The sequence below is a fragment of the Neopsephotus bourkii genome, unplaced genomic scaffold (genome assembly GCF_033783945.1).
Source record: "Neopsephotus bourkii isolate Nb327-2 ecotype Australia unplaced genomic scaffold, CSIRO-AGI_Nbou_v1 NB_1542, whole genome shotgun sequence".
Taxonomy (NCBI): Eukaryota; Metazoa; Chordata; class Aves; order Psittaciformes; family Psittacidae; genus Neopsephotus; species Neopsephotus bourkii.
The window spans coordinates 4,171,840-4,186,275 of NW_026902018.1; the positions used below are offsets into that span (position 1 = coordinate 4,171,840).

The following is a 14,436-nucleotide window of genomic DNA, read 5'->3' on the forward strand; positions in this document are numbered from 1 at the left end:
TCACCCCTGGGGGGAGGAGAAGGAGGGGGCGATACCACCCCCCCTACAAAAATCCAGCGGGGGCCCCCCGGCTCCTGCTCCCCCACCAAGCGCCGCCGCCGCCGGCTCCGGTCCGGGCCCCGCCCGCTTCGCTGCACCCGCACCACCGGCGCCGCAAACTTTCCTCTCTTCTTTGGCCGAGAAGACCCCCACCCTATTCATAAAGACCCCCCCTCCAGCCACTCGGGCTCCCCCCTGCCCCCCCGCTTCCTGCCCCCCTCCCTCCCCGCATCCGCCAATGCAAGAGCAGCCAGAGCCAGCAGGCCGGCCCCCACCCCGCCCGCCCGCGGGGGCTGGGGGCTGCAGTCTCCCCCTTCCCCAGCACCGATCCTCCAATACCGAGCCGGCAGCGAAGCCCCCGCCCGCGGCACAAGGGGGGCGGCGGGGCTGCGCTCGCCCCCTCCCCCAAATATCCGGGCTGCAGCTCGCCCCCAGGCCCCCCTCCCGCCGGAGAGAGGAGGAGGGGCCGCCGGGGGGGGGCTGCAGGCAGCCTCCCCCCCTCCCCAGGCTCAAATCGTCCAATGCAAACCCTCCCGGAGCTGCAGAGGCGCAGAGCGGCCCCCACCTCCTCGCGGCGCCTGTAGAAGAGCCGATCCCAGAGGGGCCAGGGGCTGCGGAGCGGAGCGGCCTCCCCCCGGGCTTTCATTGCATTTCTCACCCCCACCTCCCCCCTTCCTAGGATCAACTCTCAGCCTCTCTAAGAGAGCGAGGCGCCGGCATTGTGGGGGAGGCCAGGGGTACAGCGGGAATTGTCACCGTGCGAAAATGCCCTCCCTTCGGGAGCAGTTTGGGGAATGGTACCCGCAGGTTGGGGGCTGCGGGAGGCACCGGCAACCGCACAACCCCAGGCGGCTGCCTCCATGTTGGGGAAGCTGCTGCCCCGCCGAACATCGCGCTTGCCCCCGGTACCCCGCGATGCGGGGCTGCCTCCCGCTCCCCCGAGTTCGCCTGCCCATGGCCTGGGCTGCGCGCTGCAAACCGCACCGCTGTAATCGACGGGCGGGGGTTGCCTGGGCTGTCCTGGTGCTGAATGTTCCTCGTGCGCACCGGGTCTCTCTATGAATAGCTTCTATTTCAACATCGTTTCAGCTGAAATTTGCTTCTGTCTCTCAGAAGAACTCTACTTTAGAAGAAATATCACCCCCTGTCCCAATACACACACACACTTCCAAAACAGCGTTTTGTTAAAAACAACACTTTGTAAAAGTGTTCAAGGGCACTTTTTTGCATTTGTAAGATCAAGCCCTATTAAGAATCCTTGGATGACCTATTCACGATCTAATATCACCTAAACTGTTCTGTGGAAAATACTGAACTCTGCACACGTGAGGGCATCACAGACTACAGAGGCTTCCAAAAGCTGAAACCCAGCTCTTGAGTTAAATAGTGGTGGAACTGAACAAGCATTCTGGGTACTGATGTGCAAATGAGCGCACCAAGCTCCCAGCTCCCAAAATACCGTATTACATTAACGCTTAAGGCCACGCAGTGCCCTCAGCCCCTGTGCCAGATTTCTCCTGCTTTTGGAAGGAAGTGTTTGTCTACACTGCAGGCAGAATATTACCAGTAGCTTTTTATTACTGTGTTATGTATGCACACACCCAGATACAAACATGTATTTTTAGAAATTTGAGGTTGTTTGAGTGGTAGCAGTGCTGACAAACCCAGCTCGAATGCACCGCATTATATAGATAACACAGTGCTTGCATTCTGCAAGTCTGTCTGGGTGCCACAGCCACTAGGGTTGTGCTTGTTACAGAGAGGAAAATGATTATATTTAAACACACTAGCCAGGCTGCATGCACACACACACAGAGCCCTTAAAGAATCTGGAATTGCTTATCTTTCCTAGTGGCTTTGGTCAGTTGTGTGCCTTTCTCCCAAGTGGTTTATTAATTTGCTTTTTTTTTTAGTCCCGAGCCTCCTGACATGGTTCCTGCTTCCTACTTCAGTTCCCTCCTTGCCTGTTCTTTGTCTCTCCTCTAGGCAGGGGGAGGGGGGGTCCTGCCGCTCTCACTGCACTTTCCTCAGAACTTTCTCCGTGGAAGGGTCTGGTTTCAGCTTCCAGCCCTCTTGTTTAAAAGGCACCATCCAACCCACCCTGCCTGCTTCTTTAGGTAAAAGCTGAGTATTCACCCCAAAACATGGATGGTTTTTGACAATTTACCCCTTCACACTTGCTGTGGGGCTGCCAGATCAGCATGCTGGGAGCTTGCGTTCTGAGCTGTCCCTGGATAATGTTTAAAGATGACTGCCAGCACCTTGCATCCCAAGGAAATCACAAGGAGACCAGCACAACCATTTGCTGTAGTTCCTCAGCACTCTGACACGATAACGGCTGGACCTTTCCTTTTAGCACTTCCAGCCTTACTATACTGGCTTCCCCCACCTCAGGGCTTCACCAACATATTTCAAGAAGGACCACTTCTTGTAACTTTTAGCTTTCTCTGGTCTCTGTCTCAGAATATGAGGCTATGAAAGTAGTCATTCAGCTTGTGTTTGTTACGTGTTGCCAAATTTCTTCTATTTGCAAATAAGTAGTGTGTGCCATACTGAGACAAAGTTTGGCTCATCAGTATAAACAGACTTGGAAGATGAAGCTCCCAGATTTAATGTGATGACTATATGTCATTTCCCCATACTTAACTATGTAAGTGCACAGGTATGGTTACCTTTGAACTCATTTATCATCGTAACTATCCAGTTCCTGTCTTGAAGACAAAGTTCCAGATGATGCAAAAGAGTTTTGAATTTAAACATTTACATTCTCAGTACACAGATTTTCCTCTCTTTTTCAGATGATTCCTAGTTATTTTCTCTGACATCTTTTGCACTGGGATCTGTTGAACTCCTTTTTAATTCTAGTCTCTTAAATAAAGGCATTTTCCCTCAGCTACTTTATTCAGGTTCTTACTATTTCCTGCCTCACTCCTGCTCATGGGAATTCCTGAGCTGTCCCTGAATGTTTTGCAGCTGACTGGTGTTTGCTGAAGCACTCTGATTGGTATTTCAGTAGTATTAAAAAAATCCTCCTTTGCTCTGAACATGTGTGGACCATTTGGGACTGTACACTGTACTTTGCTCGCTTCACTGCAGAATGGTTGCTACTGGCCTTACTCAGAACTGCAGACCTTAAATTGAACTGCAAATACAGGAGGTAACAAAAGGTTGCGTTGGAGTTGAATCTATTCAAACATATTTGGGTATACATTAATTAGACTTGAGTCATACTTATTTGTTGAACATTCTCAACTCTGGAATCGTAGGTCTTGAGGCTATTGAAATTTTTCAGAATAGTCTCCATTATTACACTCCTTAAGGTGAGTTAGTCACTAGTTCGCATGGATTATAATAATAGCAGAGACATTTCTGCATAGCACTTGTGCCAGCTAATTTAGTCATATGAACCATTTCCTTTCCATGTGTGTTCCACAGAAATACAGAACATTGCACATTTCATGGCACACTTGCAGTTTCAGTGAGTAGCTGTCGGTTTTTCTGAGCTTTCACTGGAATTTTAATTAACTGTGACTGATCTAGCAAGCAATTAATTCAGCATTCATTACTTATTAGGTTGATCATTACTTAAATCTAGTTTTAAAAATTGCTCAATTTTTTATTGGGAATCATCCCATGAGAGGGCTAACCCTAGCAGCAAGGATTCTCAGACTTTGAGATAGCAGTTTCCCCTGTAATCCAAACATGGGGTAGTGATTTGTCAGCTTTCTCCTCTAGAAGCAGACAAACATCTCTCTTGTTTAAAAATACCGAGCATTCTCACAGAAACGACAGCACTGCTAATAGGGAGGTAGATGATGCTATGAAAAGTATGCAGAAAGAGTTATTTTTAAAAGGGAAAACTGTACTATTTGCTTTTTTTCTTTTTGATTACTCTGCTCACTGTGTGCTGTGTAGTCCATCTGTTGCATGACAGTTCACGACAAAGTCTGGGGAGCTGATGCTAACTACAGAACATTTTGTTGTTGAACTAATTTAACAGTCTTGGAAGCCAATCTTTGATACTTAATCTCCCTTTTGTTTCTCTCATTTCTTCACTCTGCCCAGTTTAATTTACTCTAGACTGCCTGGAACCAAAGCAACCTGAGCTATTCAAAACAAGATTGCCACTTTAAAGGTCCGATCAAAATAGGAATACAACCTAGGACTCCCCATGCATCAAGCATCCATACTTAGCTAAGCAAACCTGACAGACAACTTTCTCATGTAAAACATACATTACAATACAACCTTGAATACTCAATGCAAGTAGGGAATGTTTGGTATTTACAAATTAATGCCTAAGCCGTACTGTCCTGACTCCAATTTGTTTGTAAATACCAGGCAAACTGGCATAAAAAAGTCAATCCAGGAAGATAACTAATAATAGAAACATCTGTATTTCTTATAACATTCAAAAGACACAACTTTCTGTCTATTGCCTCAAGAGTCAATGTAGGTGTGAATTCCACCAACTTCCTGAGTCACTTCACCACAGGCAATCAGTTTTATGGTTCCACTGAAGACTCAGTACTACAGATCTCAAAAATCTTACCTTTTGATAGTGGGTTCTCAAAATCTCATTTCTCCAAGCGGGTAGAAGGCTGGATCTTCATCAGCTCATTATAATGACTTTAAACTGGTTTGTCTCTTCTTCAGCATGAGCACTTCTTCCCTGAAGTACAATAGGGTTAATTAGTAGCCAGTTCTCAAATCAAAGTACAATTCAGGGTAAGTGTAAATGTACAAAATTGTAAAAACTGCAAAAGAAAAACAACAACAAACAAAAACATAACAGAAAAATCACCTTAAAATGAACAGATTTGCTATATACGTAACTTGCAGTTGCCCTTTTTTCATGAGGGAACTCTGGCAGGTTGGGTACAGTCCCCTTCCCATCATTCTTACAATAATAAGTACTCAGGTCAAGGTTATCATTTAATACAGATTATTTTTCAGTGGGCTAGTGATAACTACTGCGAGGATATGAAATTTCAAGAGCCTTGTTTCACCTGCAATCATGATTTCATTTCCTCCCTGTCGCCTCCTTCCTACTTTTCTTAAATCCTGCAGAAATCCCCACCACTAAGTTAGAAATGTAGTCCATTAGCAAGTGCACATATATGTAGCACTAGCACAGATGTTTGCCAGTATGTGCTACAGCTTCTGTTGTACGGTGAATTACCAAAACGACAAGTACTGTACCACCAGCATGGCTCTTAAGCTAAAAACCTTCTTAGTGCACAGTGAATAGACTTGATCTCCACAAGTACTGGAGTTATATATTAGAATAAAAAGGAGGAACAAAAAAAAAAGAATAATAATAAAAAAATCTAACTAGGTGAGCATGCACTGCTTATTTTGAAGAAGGGTCTTTATATGATTTTAATGAAGCATACACTACACAAGTTATCACAAGTAATGTAATACTCTGAGTTTTACCATATAGTTTACAGTGGTAAATTTTACATGATTATCCAAAAGACTTGCAAGCCTCTTCTCAACTTAATTTGCATCTCATGTAAGTAAAACTCTTAACTCTTAAGCTAAAACAATAGCTGCTTCAGAAAGAATTTCAGAATCTTCCACATAATGAAGCATCTTATTTAAAATTGGTAGGCTGACAGAAAACACACTAAATGCATGAACTACTCAGCTGTCCTATTGAAGTGATCCACAGTTACCATACTCACAGGGCAGTGCTATGGAAACATGAAAGTTTCAATCATTTTGTGGCAACTGCACATTCCTGTTGTGCAAAAATAAAACTGAGGCACAAGCGAAGGAAATGAATTGCTCAAAAATCAATGAGTCAGCAGGACTGAATTGTGTGGAATATGAATTTCTGAAATCCATTTTTGCTACAGCCCTTCATCATTCAGCTCCTGCTAATAAGGTATGTGGCATTTCAGTTACACTCCTGTCACTGTAGCTTGATGAAACAAAGGCCATAGCTTTGTTCCCAATCGCTCTGTCATGTTTCTTAATTGAGCAGACAGCCTTTATTTCAGATGCAGTCCTTCATTTTCTGAATACCCTATTGTATATTGCTTTCCTTATCTTACTGAAAGTATTATTGGAAAAGTGCTTATGTTATATACTTTCAGTTTATCAGTAATTCATATGACTCCTTGACCATTTGGATTTTTTTTATTCCATATCTGAATCTTTATTCTGTGTTGTCTGACATCGTAGTTGCCACCTGAGAGTCTGACTTTGCAATGTTGTGCAAGTTACAACCTTTGCACTTCATCTAGATTTCCTAAATGGAATTCTCACACTTTAAACCTCATATATAGATATTTTAATACTAAAAAAAAAAAGCCAATTCACATACTCCATCTTCCATCAGTGCCCACCATAAAGTTCAATTAACCTTTTGAGTATATCTCAGACTCTTGCATCTTATTTCATTTTCTCTCAGGCTCCACATGGGGACTTTTCCTCCTCTGACATTACATCCAATTTTCTGTGAATATTTTCCTTGATTTTTTTCCCTTCTTTGACTTTTTTTTTTTAATTTTCATAAAGTTTTATAATTTCCACTTAATTTTCTAGTTTTGATTGCTGTCCTCGGAGGAGATAATTTATCCATTCCCAATTACCCACCTTTCAGTCACTTCCCCAGCTGTCACACCTAACTTCCTGTGGTCACAACCACTCTCTTCTCCAAGCACATCACTTAAAACAGCTTTATATTAAAAAACTCACAAGAGTCATCACAGTAAATAAAATAATTACACCCTATTCACAATCTGAAACAAATCTCTATTGAATAAACCTTTCTGAAGCTTAAAAGAGGATGCTGTTATAAACTAATATAAACTACTTTATATAGTTCTAACTGATTAGAAAGTGTTAATTTGGCTAGAAAAATAAAAACCAGACAAATTATTAAACTCTTACTCTCTTTCGGTAATTAAGGACCATACTCAACACTGAAACAAGTTTTTAGGTGCCGAAATTCCTTATTGAATCTTTGCTTGAATAACTTTCTGGATAAAAAGGATTTAAGAGCATATACTGAGCTGTTGTGCATTAAACCCACTGTGAATACCTAAACCAGAAAACAAAACTCATCCCGTAGCTAAATCTACAAATTACATGTCTTATGGACATCTTTATTCATTCAGCCCACACTTGGAAAAACATTTTTCAGTTAGACTTACTAAATGGGATTTGGAGGAAGTGAGTTTATAAGAACACATTTACTGTTGCTAGCAGCAAGTTCTGAAGCTGGCCATCATCTACTGCAAAAATACAGGTGGTCTGAATCCCTGATTGAGCCTTCAGAATTTGCATTCTTCTCGGTATTTATCCTGCTACTAAAAGGGACCACAAATGTGGACTGATTGTATGGCTGAATTCAGCTGAGGCATAAACAAGTCCAATTCCACCTGAAATAAGTAGGAAAAAATGTACACCTAATCTGCTATGTCCTATGTTGCAAATGGATATAATTCACAAAGAATAATTATAAAACCATGAAGAAATATACAGTGGTAGGTACATTTACACTACCTTAACTGAGCTAGCATTACCAGAGATAGTAATCCCATTTTATTTGAGATTCTATTGTAGTAAATTCTGTAGAAGCTTACATTAATGACAGTTCCTACTATGAAGAGTTTATGACATTAAAGACTGATTAAGATGAGACCAGAAGGGGATATTTTTCTCCTTTCTCCGGTAACCTAAAGAAGTTAACAATCTGTAACAATTCAGTTACCAAAAGTGCTACAAGGTTAAATTTTGTCAGTCTTAGGATGCTCAGAATCCTGTCTGAAGACATGGCAGGTGATTCTGGAGGTGTTAGCATTGTAAATACTACTACAGCATGGGCCCAGGAGATTATTTTTTCATTTAAAAATAAATAAAAAGGAAAAATGTTGTTTTACATTGAGCTATGCCATAAAGAAACAGACTCTGTAAAAACTGACAGAAGGACCTTCCTGGAAAGGTCACTGAATATGGCGAAAAATGTTTCCATAAATTATTCCAATTCAGACAAAATATGACAGGGAAAGAAACTTGGGAGACTCTAAAATCCTAAAAACTCATCAAAAGATATTTCCTTACGTCATAGAAATACTTTTTATTCCAAATCCAACTGTTCGGCTTCTTGGGATACTGTCAAAAGCTGGTGATACGGGGCTTTTTAAAGTGTGAAGGGGCATTAAAGGAAGAAATCTTAATCTATTTAAGTAGCCTGCATTCAACGGACAATGGCAGATGTCCCTGGGGCAAAGCGGTATAGCCTGGGCTCAGCTGAAGGGAGCCGTGCGAAAGCTTCACTGTGGAAGTCCTGGGTTTACAAAGCATGAGCTAAAAGAAGCTGTCCTACGAGCAGCTCTGCCCGGCTCGGCAGGGCTGTGGAATACATATGCACATCTACACACCTGGTGATGAGCAGTACTGCAGGGAAGACGAGGGCAGAGGCGGATCCCCGCGTTCGTCGAGGCGCCAGATCCAGTGTTACCACAGGGAGAGGCATCCGCCGCCTCACCTGCGAGTGCCCGCCCTCACCACACCGCGCCCGCCACCGCCACACCGAGCGCGCATCTTCGTTCACAAACGAACACCCGGAGCCTCAGAGTAACGGCGGTTGTAACAGCCCTGTTGCTCCCTTACAGAGGAGTACCTCAGCCTCACAGAGTACCTCAGCTTCAGACTACCTCGGCCTCACAACGGCCATGCGACTCCCCCCGCCCTTCAGCCTTCCATCAGTTCTGTCAAACACTCGGCTCATGCCGATCCCTGCCGCTGCCCTGACCCCTTCTCACGTTTTCTACACACACTCACACACAGTCCTCCTCCCTCTCCTTCCGGAGCCGCCGCCCACCCCACACGGACACCGGCGCCCATTGCCATAGGCGGCGCGGGGGCTACTGAGGCGAGAGCCGCGTAGGGGGCGCTACAGCACCCCCGGTCAAGTCGGTGCGCGAGCTCTTTCCCGCCTAACCGTTTTCTGCCTCTTCTCGCGAGCTGTGGCCTCACTCCCGCGAGAGGTCGCTGTGCGCCTGCGCGCTGCCGGGCCGGGCCGCGCCGCGCCGCGCCGGAGGAGGGCCGCAGCCGTGGTAGCCGCCGGCGGGCCCGGGTCAAGTCGCCAAGATGAGCGGCACGCTGGCAAAGATCGCGGAGATCGAGGCTGAGGTAATGCCTCGGCCTTATCCCCGGCTGGGGGTGGGCCGGGCACGAGGGACCGGTGGTACTCCGGGCGCGGGGGAGGTGGTGCCCGCTCGGTGAGGGAATGACAGGGCCCTGCTGGCACCGGGGAATGGGAGGTGCGGCCCGGTAGAGCCTCTCCCGGTGTCGAGTCCTCGGTTCCGTGCTCTTGCAGATGGCCCGGACGCAGAAGAACAAGGCCACGGCTCACCACCTGGGGCTGCTGAAGGCCCGCTTGGCCAAGCTGCGCCGGGAGCTCATCACCCCCAAGGGAGGCGGCGGCAGCGGCCCCGGGGAAGGTGCGTTGTTCTGCGGGAAGGCCTCCGGCCGCCTCGGCGGCCTCCACTGAAGTGGCAGCTCCTTACTGCCGGATTGGAGGGTGTGTGATGTGTGTGTGTGTAACGGGAGTAGCTCTTGTCCGCTTAAATCGTATCAGATTATCTGCAGAATAAACCGGAGCAGCTTTCTCTCCCTCTGGTCCTTCCTGGTACAGGAGCTTGGTTGTGCTTTGTAGCCTTTTCTAGGGTTTTGGGGTGGAGCCCTTGTTGAAGCGTGAATGAAAGAGCTTCTGCGTTTTGTCTGATAAAACCTTGAATTTGCAGAAGTCTGAGGGGGTTTTACATAAGATGCATCTTGCAGTAGCTGCCTGGTTTTATATATAACGGTGTAAATTGTCTAAGCTGCAGTGGTTAAAGTGCCACCTACACTGAAGTCAGCTGTAGCCCACTGGAAGGCCTTGCAGCCTATACTTTCTGGATAGGTACATGCCATGGAGTGTTATACAGACAAAGTTGTGCAAGGCAATATAGATTGTGAACTACCTGTTTCACTTTGTCATCCTCCTTGGAGGGAAGCTTACTGGCTTTCACTCAGGCAACAGTGAAAGTAATAGCAGGACTGCTGTCCAGAACCTGAGAAGTTAGAAAATGGGGATGTTTAAATGAATATTTGTGTTCCTTATTTGCAGGTTTTGATGTTGCAAAGACAGGTGATGCCCGGATTGGGTTTGTGGGTTTTCCATCAGTGGGGAAATCAACTCTTCTAAGTAATCTGGCTGGTGTATACTCTGAAGTGGCAGCGTATGAATTCACTACGCTAACTACCGTGCCTGGAGTCATTAGATACAAAGGAGCAAAGATACAGGTGAGATCTTTTTTGTGTCTGGGGGGGTAAGATGGTGTGTATATTAGATGCAGTGGTGTTATGGCTGAATGGTCCAGCCTGACATTAGCAGATTACAAGTGACATTTAAAAGAGCTCAAGAATACATTGGAAACGTTTCCATGAGAAAAACTAATTTTACCCTGCTTCTCACTTTGCTCTGGGGAGTTCTCATATTCCCTATGAGATGATCTGTTCCATTGTACCAACAGGATATGTGAAGTAATACAATATATAGGAAACAGTTTTGCCACATTCTATTCGGATTTGCAGTAGCTGGTTTAGAAGGAAGGTAAAAGTAGGTTTTATTTTCTCCATGAAGAAAAGTATTTTTCTCACAAGTTACTTTCCTCTTTCTGAACAAATAGCTACTTGATCTCCCAGGAATTATTGAAGGTGCCAAGGACGGTAAAGGCAGAGGGCGGCAAGTCATTGCAGGTAAGTATGAGAGCTGCAGGCATCATTCTATCTCTTATTTAGCTAGAACCCTTTATGAGAATGAAAAGCTGAATCACTGTTTCTGATGTCTTTCAAAAGCTTGAATTTAATGCTGGAATTGAGCAGTCTGCTGTGAAGCAGTAGTGTCATTTTTGTTTTGTGCTGTGTCATTTTTGTTTTGTGCTGTGTTCAGTTCTGGCTTTATGCATTTGCTGAGTTCCTGCTCTGCACTGACACTGCAGTGCAAAGTATGTTACCAGTTTTGAAAGCAGATGTGATCCATATTAAACAAGGCTGGTGCCTTAATTTCTTTACCTAGCTTATTGTCATCACTCGGCGGTCTGAATGTAGACAGGATGGAAGATTTTTCCAGCCTCTGTGATTCTTATAACATGTAAGGATCTACATGTCAGTGATGCTTGGTCAGCACTACAAACTTCAGTCTCATAGTGCAATTTAAAAACATGCTATGAACCAGCCTTCAGGGCTTTAATGTTGTCATTAATGTATGTCATCTAATGTATGCCATATTTTGTGTTGTGTTGGCTCAGATTGCGTGTGTTACATTTATTGAGAGATTACTTTCTTTCTGTGATTCTCAGTTGCTCGAACCTGTAACCTCATTCTGATTGTTCTGGATGTGCTAAAACCGCTTGGTCACAAGAAAATAATTGAGAATGAACTGGAGGGATTTGGAATTCGTCTGAATAGTAAGCCTCCCAATATAGGCTTTAAAAAAAAGGATAAAGGAGGCATTAACCTTACAGCCACAGTAAGTTGAAAGTTTTCTTTAACCTAAGTAACAATAATAAAACTGCTTGAAGAAAGAGGCATTTGGAGTTAACGGTGTCCCTGGGACCATTCCTGCTGCAGTCAGTTAACTTGTCCTGGAGGCTGTCCATACCTATCCCAGGAGCCCAACCACCTCCTCTGCCCCATATCAGAGGCTTGGTTGCTTTCCAACAATTAACAGGTTCTGAGGTCCAAAGGAGAGTTTACAAAACCTGCCTTTCACTTGGTGGCTACAGCATTGTTCTGCAGAGGATTGCTTGGAGTTCCGGCCTTTCAACCTGGAATGCTCCTCGTTTCATATTTACCACCAAATCTTTAAAAGCGTAGAAATTCAGAGATAAATACCAAAAATCAGAACTCATACCTGGCATCTAAGCATGTAACATGTAGCTGTGTGGGCACTGAACTGGTAAATGCATGGGTTTGTATTGCAACTGCTCCCAGGTTGACGGGAAACATTGCTTCTGAAATGTCTGATTGCAGGTGTCAGTGGGTGCTAATGTAAATAAAGCTGTTAGAATTTAAACCTTTTTTTTGTCCTCTCTTCTGAGGCTAACTGTAGTCAAATCATGGTCAAGTTCAGGAACTTACAGTGCTATTATTTCTAGTAATCTACCCGCAGTGATTGCATTATTCATTGCAATGTTGAATTGACTGTAAACTCAATTCCTTAACACTGTGTTTACATTCAGTGTCCTCAGAGTGAGCTGGATACTGAAACAGTGAAGAGCATCTTAGCAGAGTACAAAATTCACAATGCTGATGTCACACTGCGCAGTGACGCCACTGCTGACGACCTCATTGATGTTGTTGAAGGAAACAGGTACTGTTGGGCTCCTGGCTTTGTTTCTAACCTGCAGTTTCTATTGCAAAGAGTTGTTTCTCACCTCTGCTTCCCATAGAAGCTAAGTTAGCAATGTGGTATCGGCACAGGGAGATGGGAGATCTTTCTGATGAAGGTAGCTGATGCTGCTAGGCTGCAGTAACTGTTTTCTTTCTCTTTGCAGGGTTTACATCCCGTGCATTTATGTCCTAAATAAAATTGACCAAATTTCCATTGAGGAACTAGATATTATTTACAAAGTACCCCACTGTGTACCAATATCTGCTCATCATCGCTGGAACTTCGATGATCTGCTGGAGAAAATTTGGGACTACTTAAAGCTAGTACGGATGTGAGTCCCAGTTACTGTCTTCTGTGGATTTCATTGTAAGGCTGAGACTGAAGGATGTCTCAAGAAAGGATGAATGATGATTGTTTTATAAGGGTTTTCTACTAGCTTAGAGCTCCAGCTTTCCAATGATTTCTTCTGTCATTGAAGTACATTCTCTCTGTAAATCAGAAATCATACTCTTCTTGTCTGTATTGTGATGGACAGTTCCTTAAAGTCACAAGTGCTGTGTTTTGAACTTGGGGAATTAAACAAGCACCTTGTGAAACCAAGGCCAAAGTACATCTTGAAAAATTCCTGAACACATGGAATTCTAGTCAAACTCAGTGCAAAGTTGTGACTTGCAGGGGTGGTCTCTTCAGGCTGTCATGCATTCAGCTTTTAACTGAACTGAATTTAGTTCATCTAGCTTTTTTGGTATTTTTACTGTAAATTATTCCAGGTTTACCTCATACTTCTCGTGCATTTATTTGGATAAATTTATGAATGAAGCTATCAATAGTCCTGCTACATGTATCTTACCTTCTTTTGACAATATAACATCTCTTGTAAAAAGGGGTTTAGAATGCTTAGGTATCAGGGCTGTAGCTTTGTCAGATTTTTTCCCAGTATCTGTTGAGCTTTTCCCAAAAAAACATGAGTTGCAGTTATAATAGTGTAGGTGTTTTTCCCATCAAAACTTCCAGTTTCATCATTGTTTAAGCTCACTAGTGATAAACCTTTGCAAGGTTTATCAAGGGAGAACGTGCTGCAGACATTGGTTACCCAGATGCAATTTCAGCTTAGGAACAAACACTTTACAGAGTATCTATTGTCACCACTGAAACAGTGGAACTTGGCACAAGGATGACAGTGCAAGTGATCTATGAGGTTTCATGATGGGTTGAAAGAGGATAGGAGGTTTTGGTATTGACTGTTCCATCTGCATTACAGCTACACCAAACCTAAAGGGCAGCTCCCAGACTACACCTCTCCTGTGGTACTACCTTACTGCAAGACCACAGTGGAGGATTTTTGCATGAAGATCCACAAAAATCTCATCAAAGACTTTAAATAGTAAGTAGTATTTTGGAAAAATTAACAGATAATAGAAAATAATTTACCTCCTGATCTGTTCTTAAGAGTTATCAGATTTTTTTTAATGCTGATGGAACTGTTCTGCCTGTGACAAGTTACTGTATTTGATGTTCCTGTGCTCTTTCCTGGATAAATTTCCTCTGTGGGGAAGAAATATTTGAAGGCAGCATTTCCAGGCCATTGTCCTGTATGCACAAGTACTTTGGATGACTTCATGGTTTGTTTTGATCTGCTGGTACTCTGGTTCACACAGCCCCCTCATCCAGGTACTTGCAGGAGAATAAAAATAGCTCTTAAGCATTGCTTTCTGTATTAGCTTTGTGACAGAAATAGCTGCTGTTCCAGTGTTGGCATGCTACACTTCTGTGCCTTTTAAACTTGAGGTTTTTTTTTTCTCCTTTCAGTGCACTGGTCTGGGGTTCATCTGTTAAACACAACCCTCAGAAGGTTGGTAAAGACCATACTCTGGAAGATGAAGATGTTATTCAGATCGTGAAGAAATAAAGTCATTCTCACACAGCTTGCTGCTGGGCCTGAAATTTGTCTTTAGGTGCAAATGGCAAAGAGGCTGGTTCTATGAAAACCTTTAACAAAT

General features: G+C 43.9%; 1 protein-coding gene across 1 annotated transcript; it reads left to right on the forward strand.

Moving 5' to 3' along the window:
- Positions 1-9,074: 9,074 nt before the first annotated feature.
- DRG1 (developmentally regulated GTP binding protein 1) lies at positions 9,075-14,360 on the forward strand. Its single transcript, XM_061370642.1, has 9 exons — positions 9,075-9,189; positions 9,377-9,500; positions 10,169-10,344; positions 10,731-10,800; positions 11,403-11,572; positions 12,285-12,415; positions 12,600-12,767; positions 13,698-13,820; positions 14,246-14,360. The coding sequence occupies exons 1-9, from the start codon at positions 9,148-9,150 to the stop codon at positions 14,343-14,345; spliced, it is 1,104 nt and encodes a 367-aa protein (XP_061226626.1). The 5' UTR covers positions 9,075-9,147; the 3' UTR covers positions 14,346-14,360.
- The last annotated feature ends 76 nt before the right edge of the window (positions 14,361-14,436 follow it).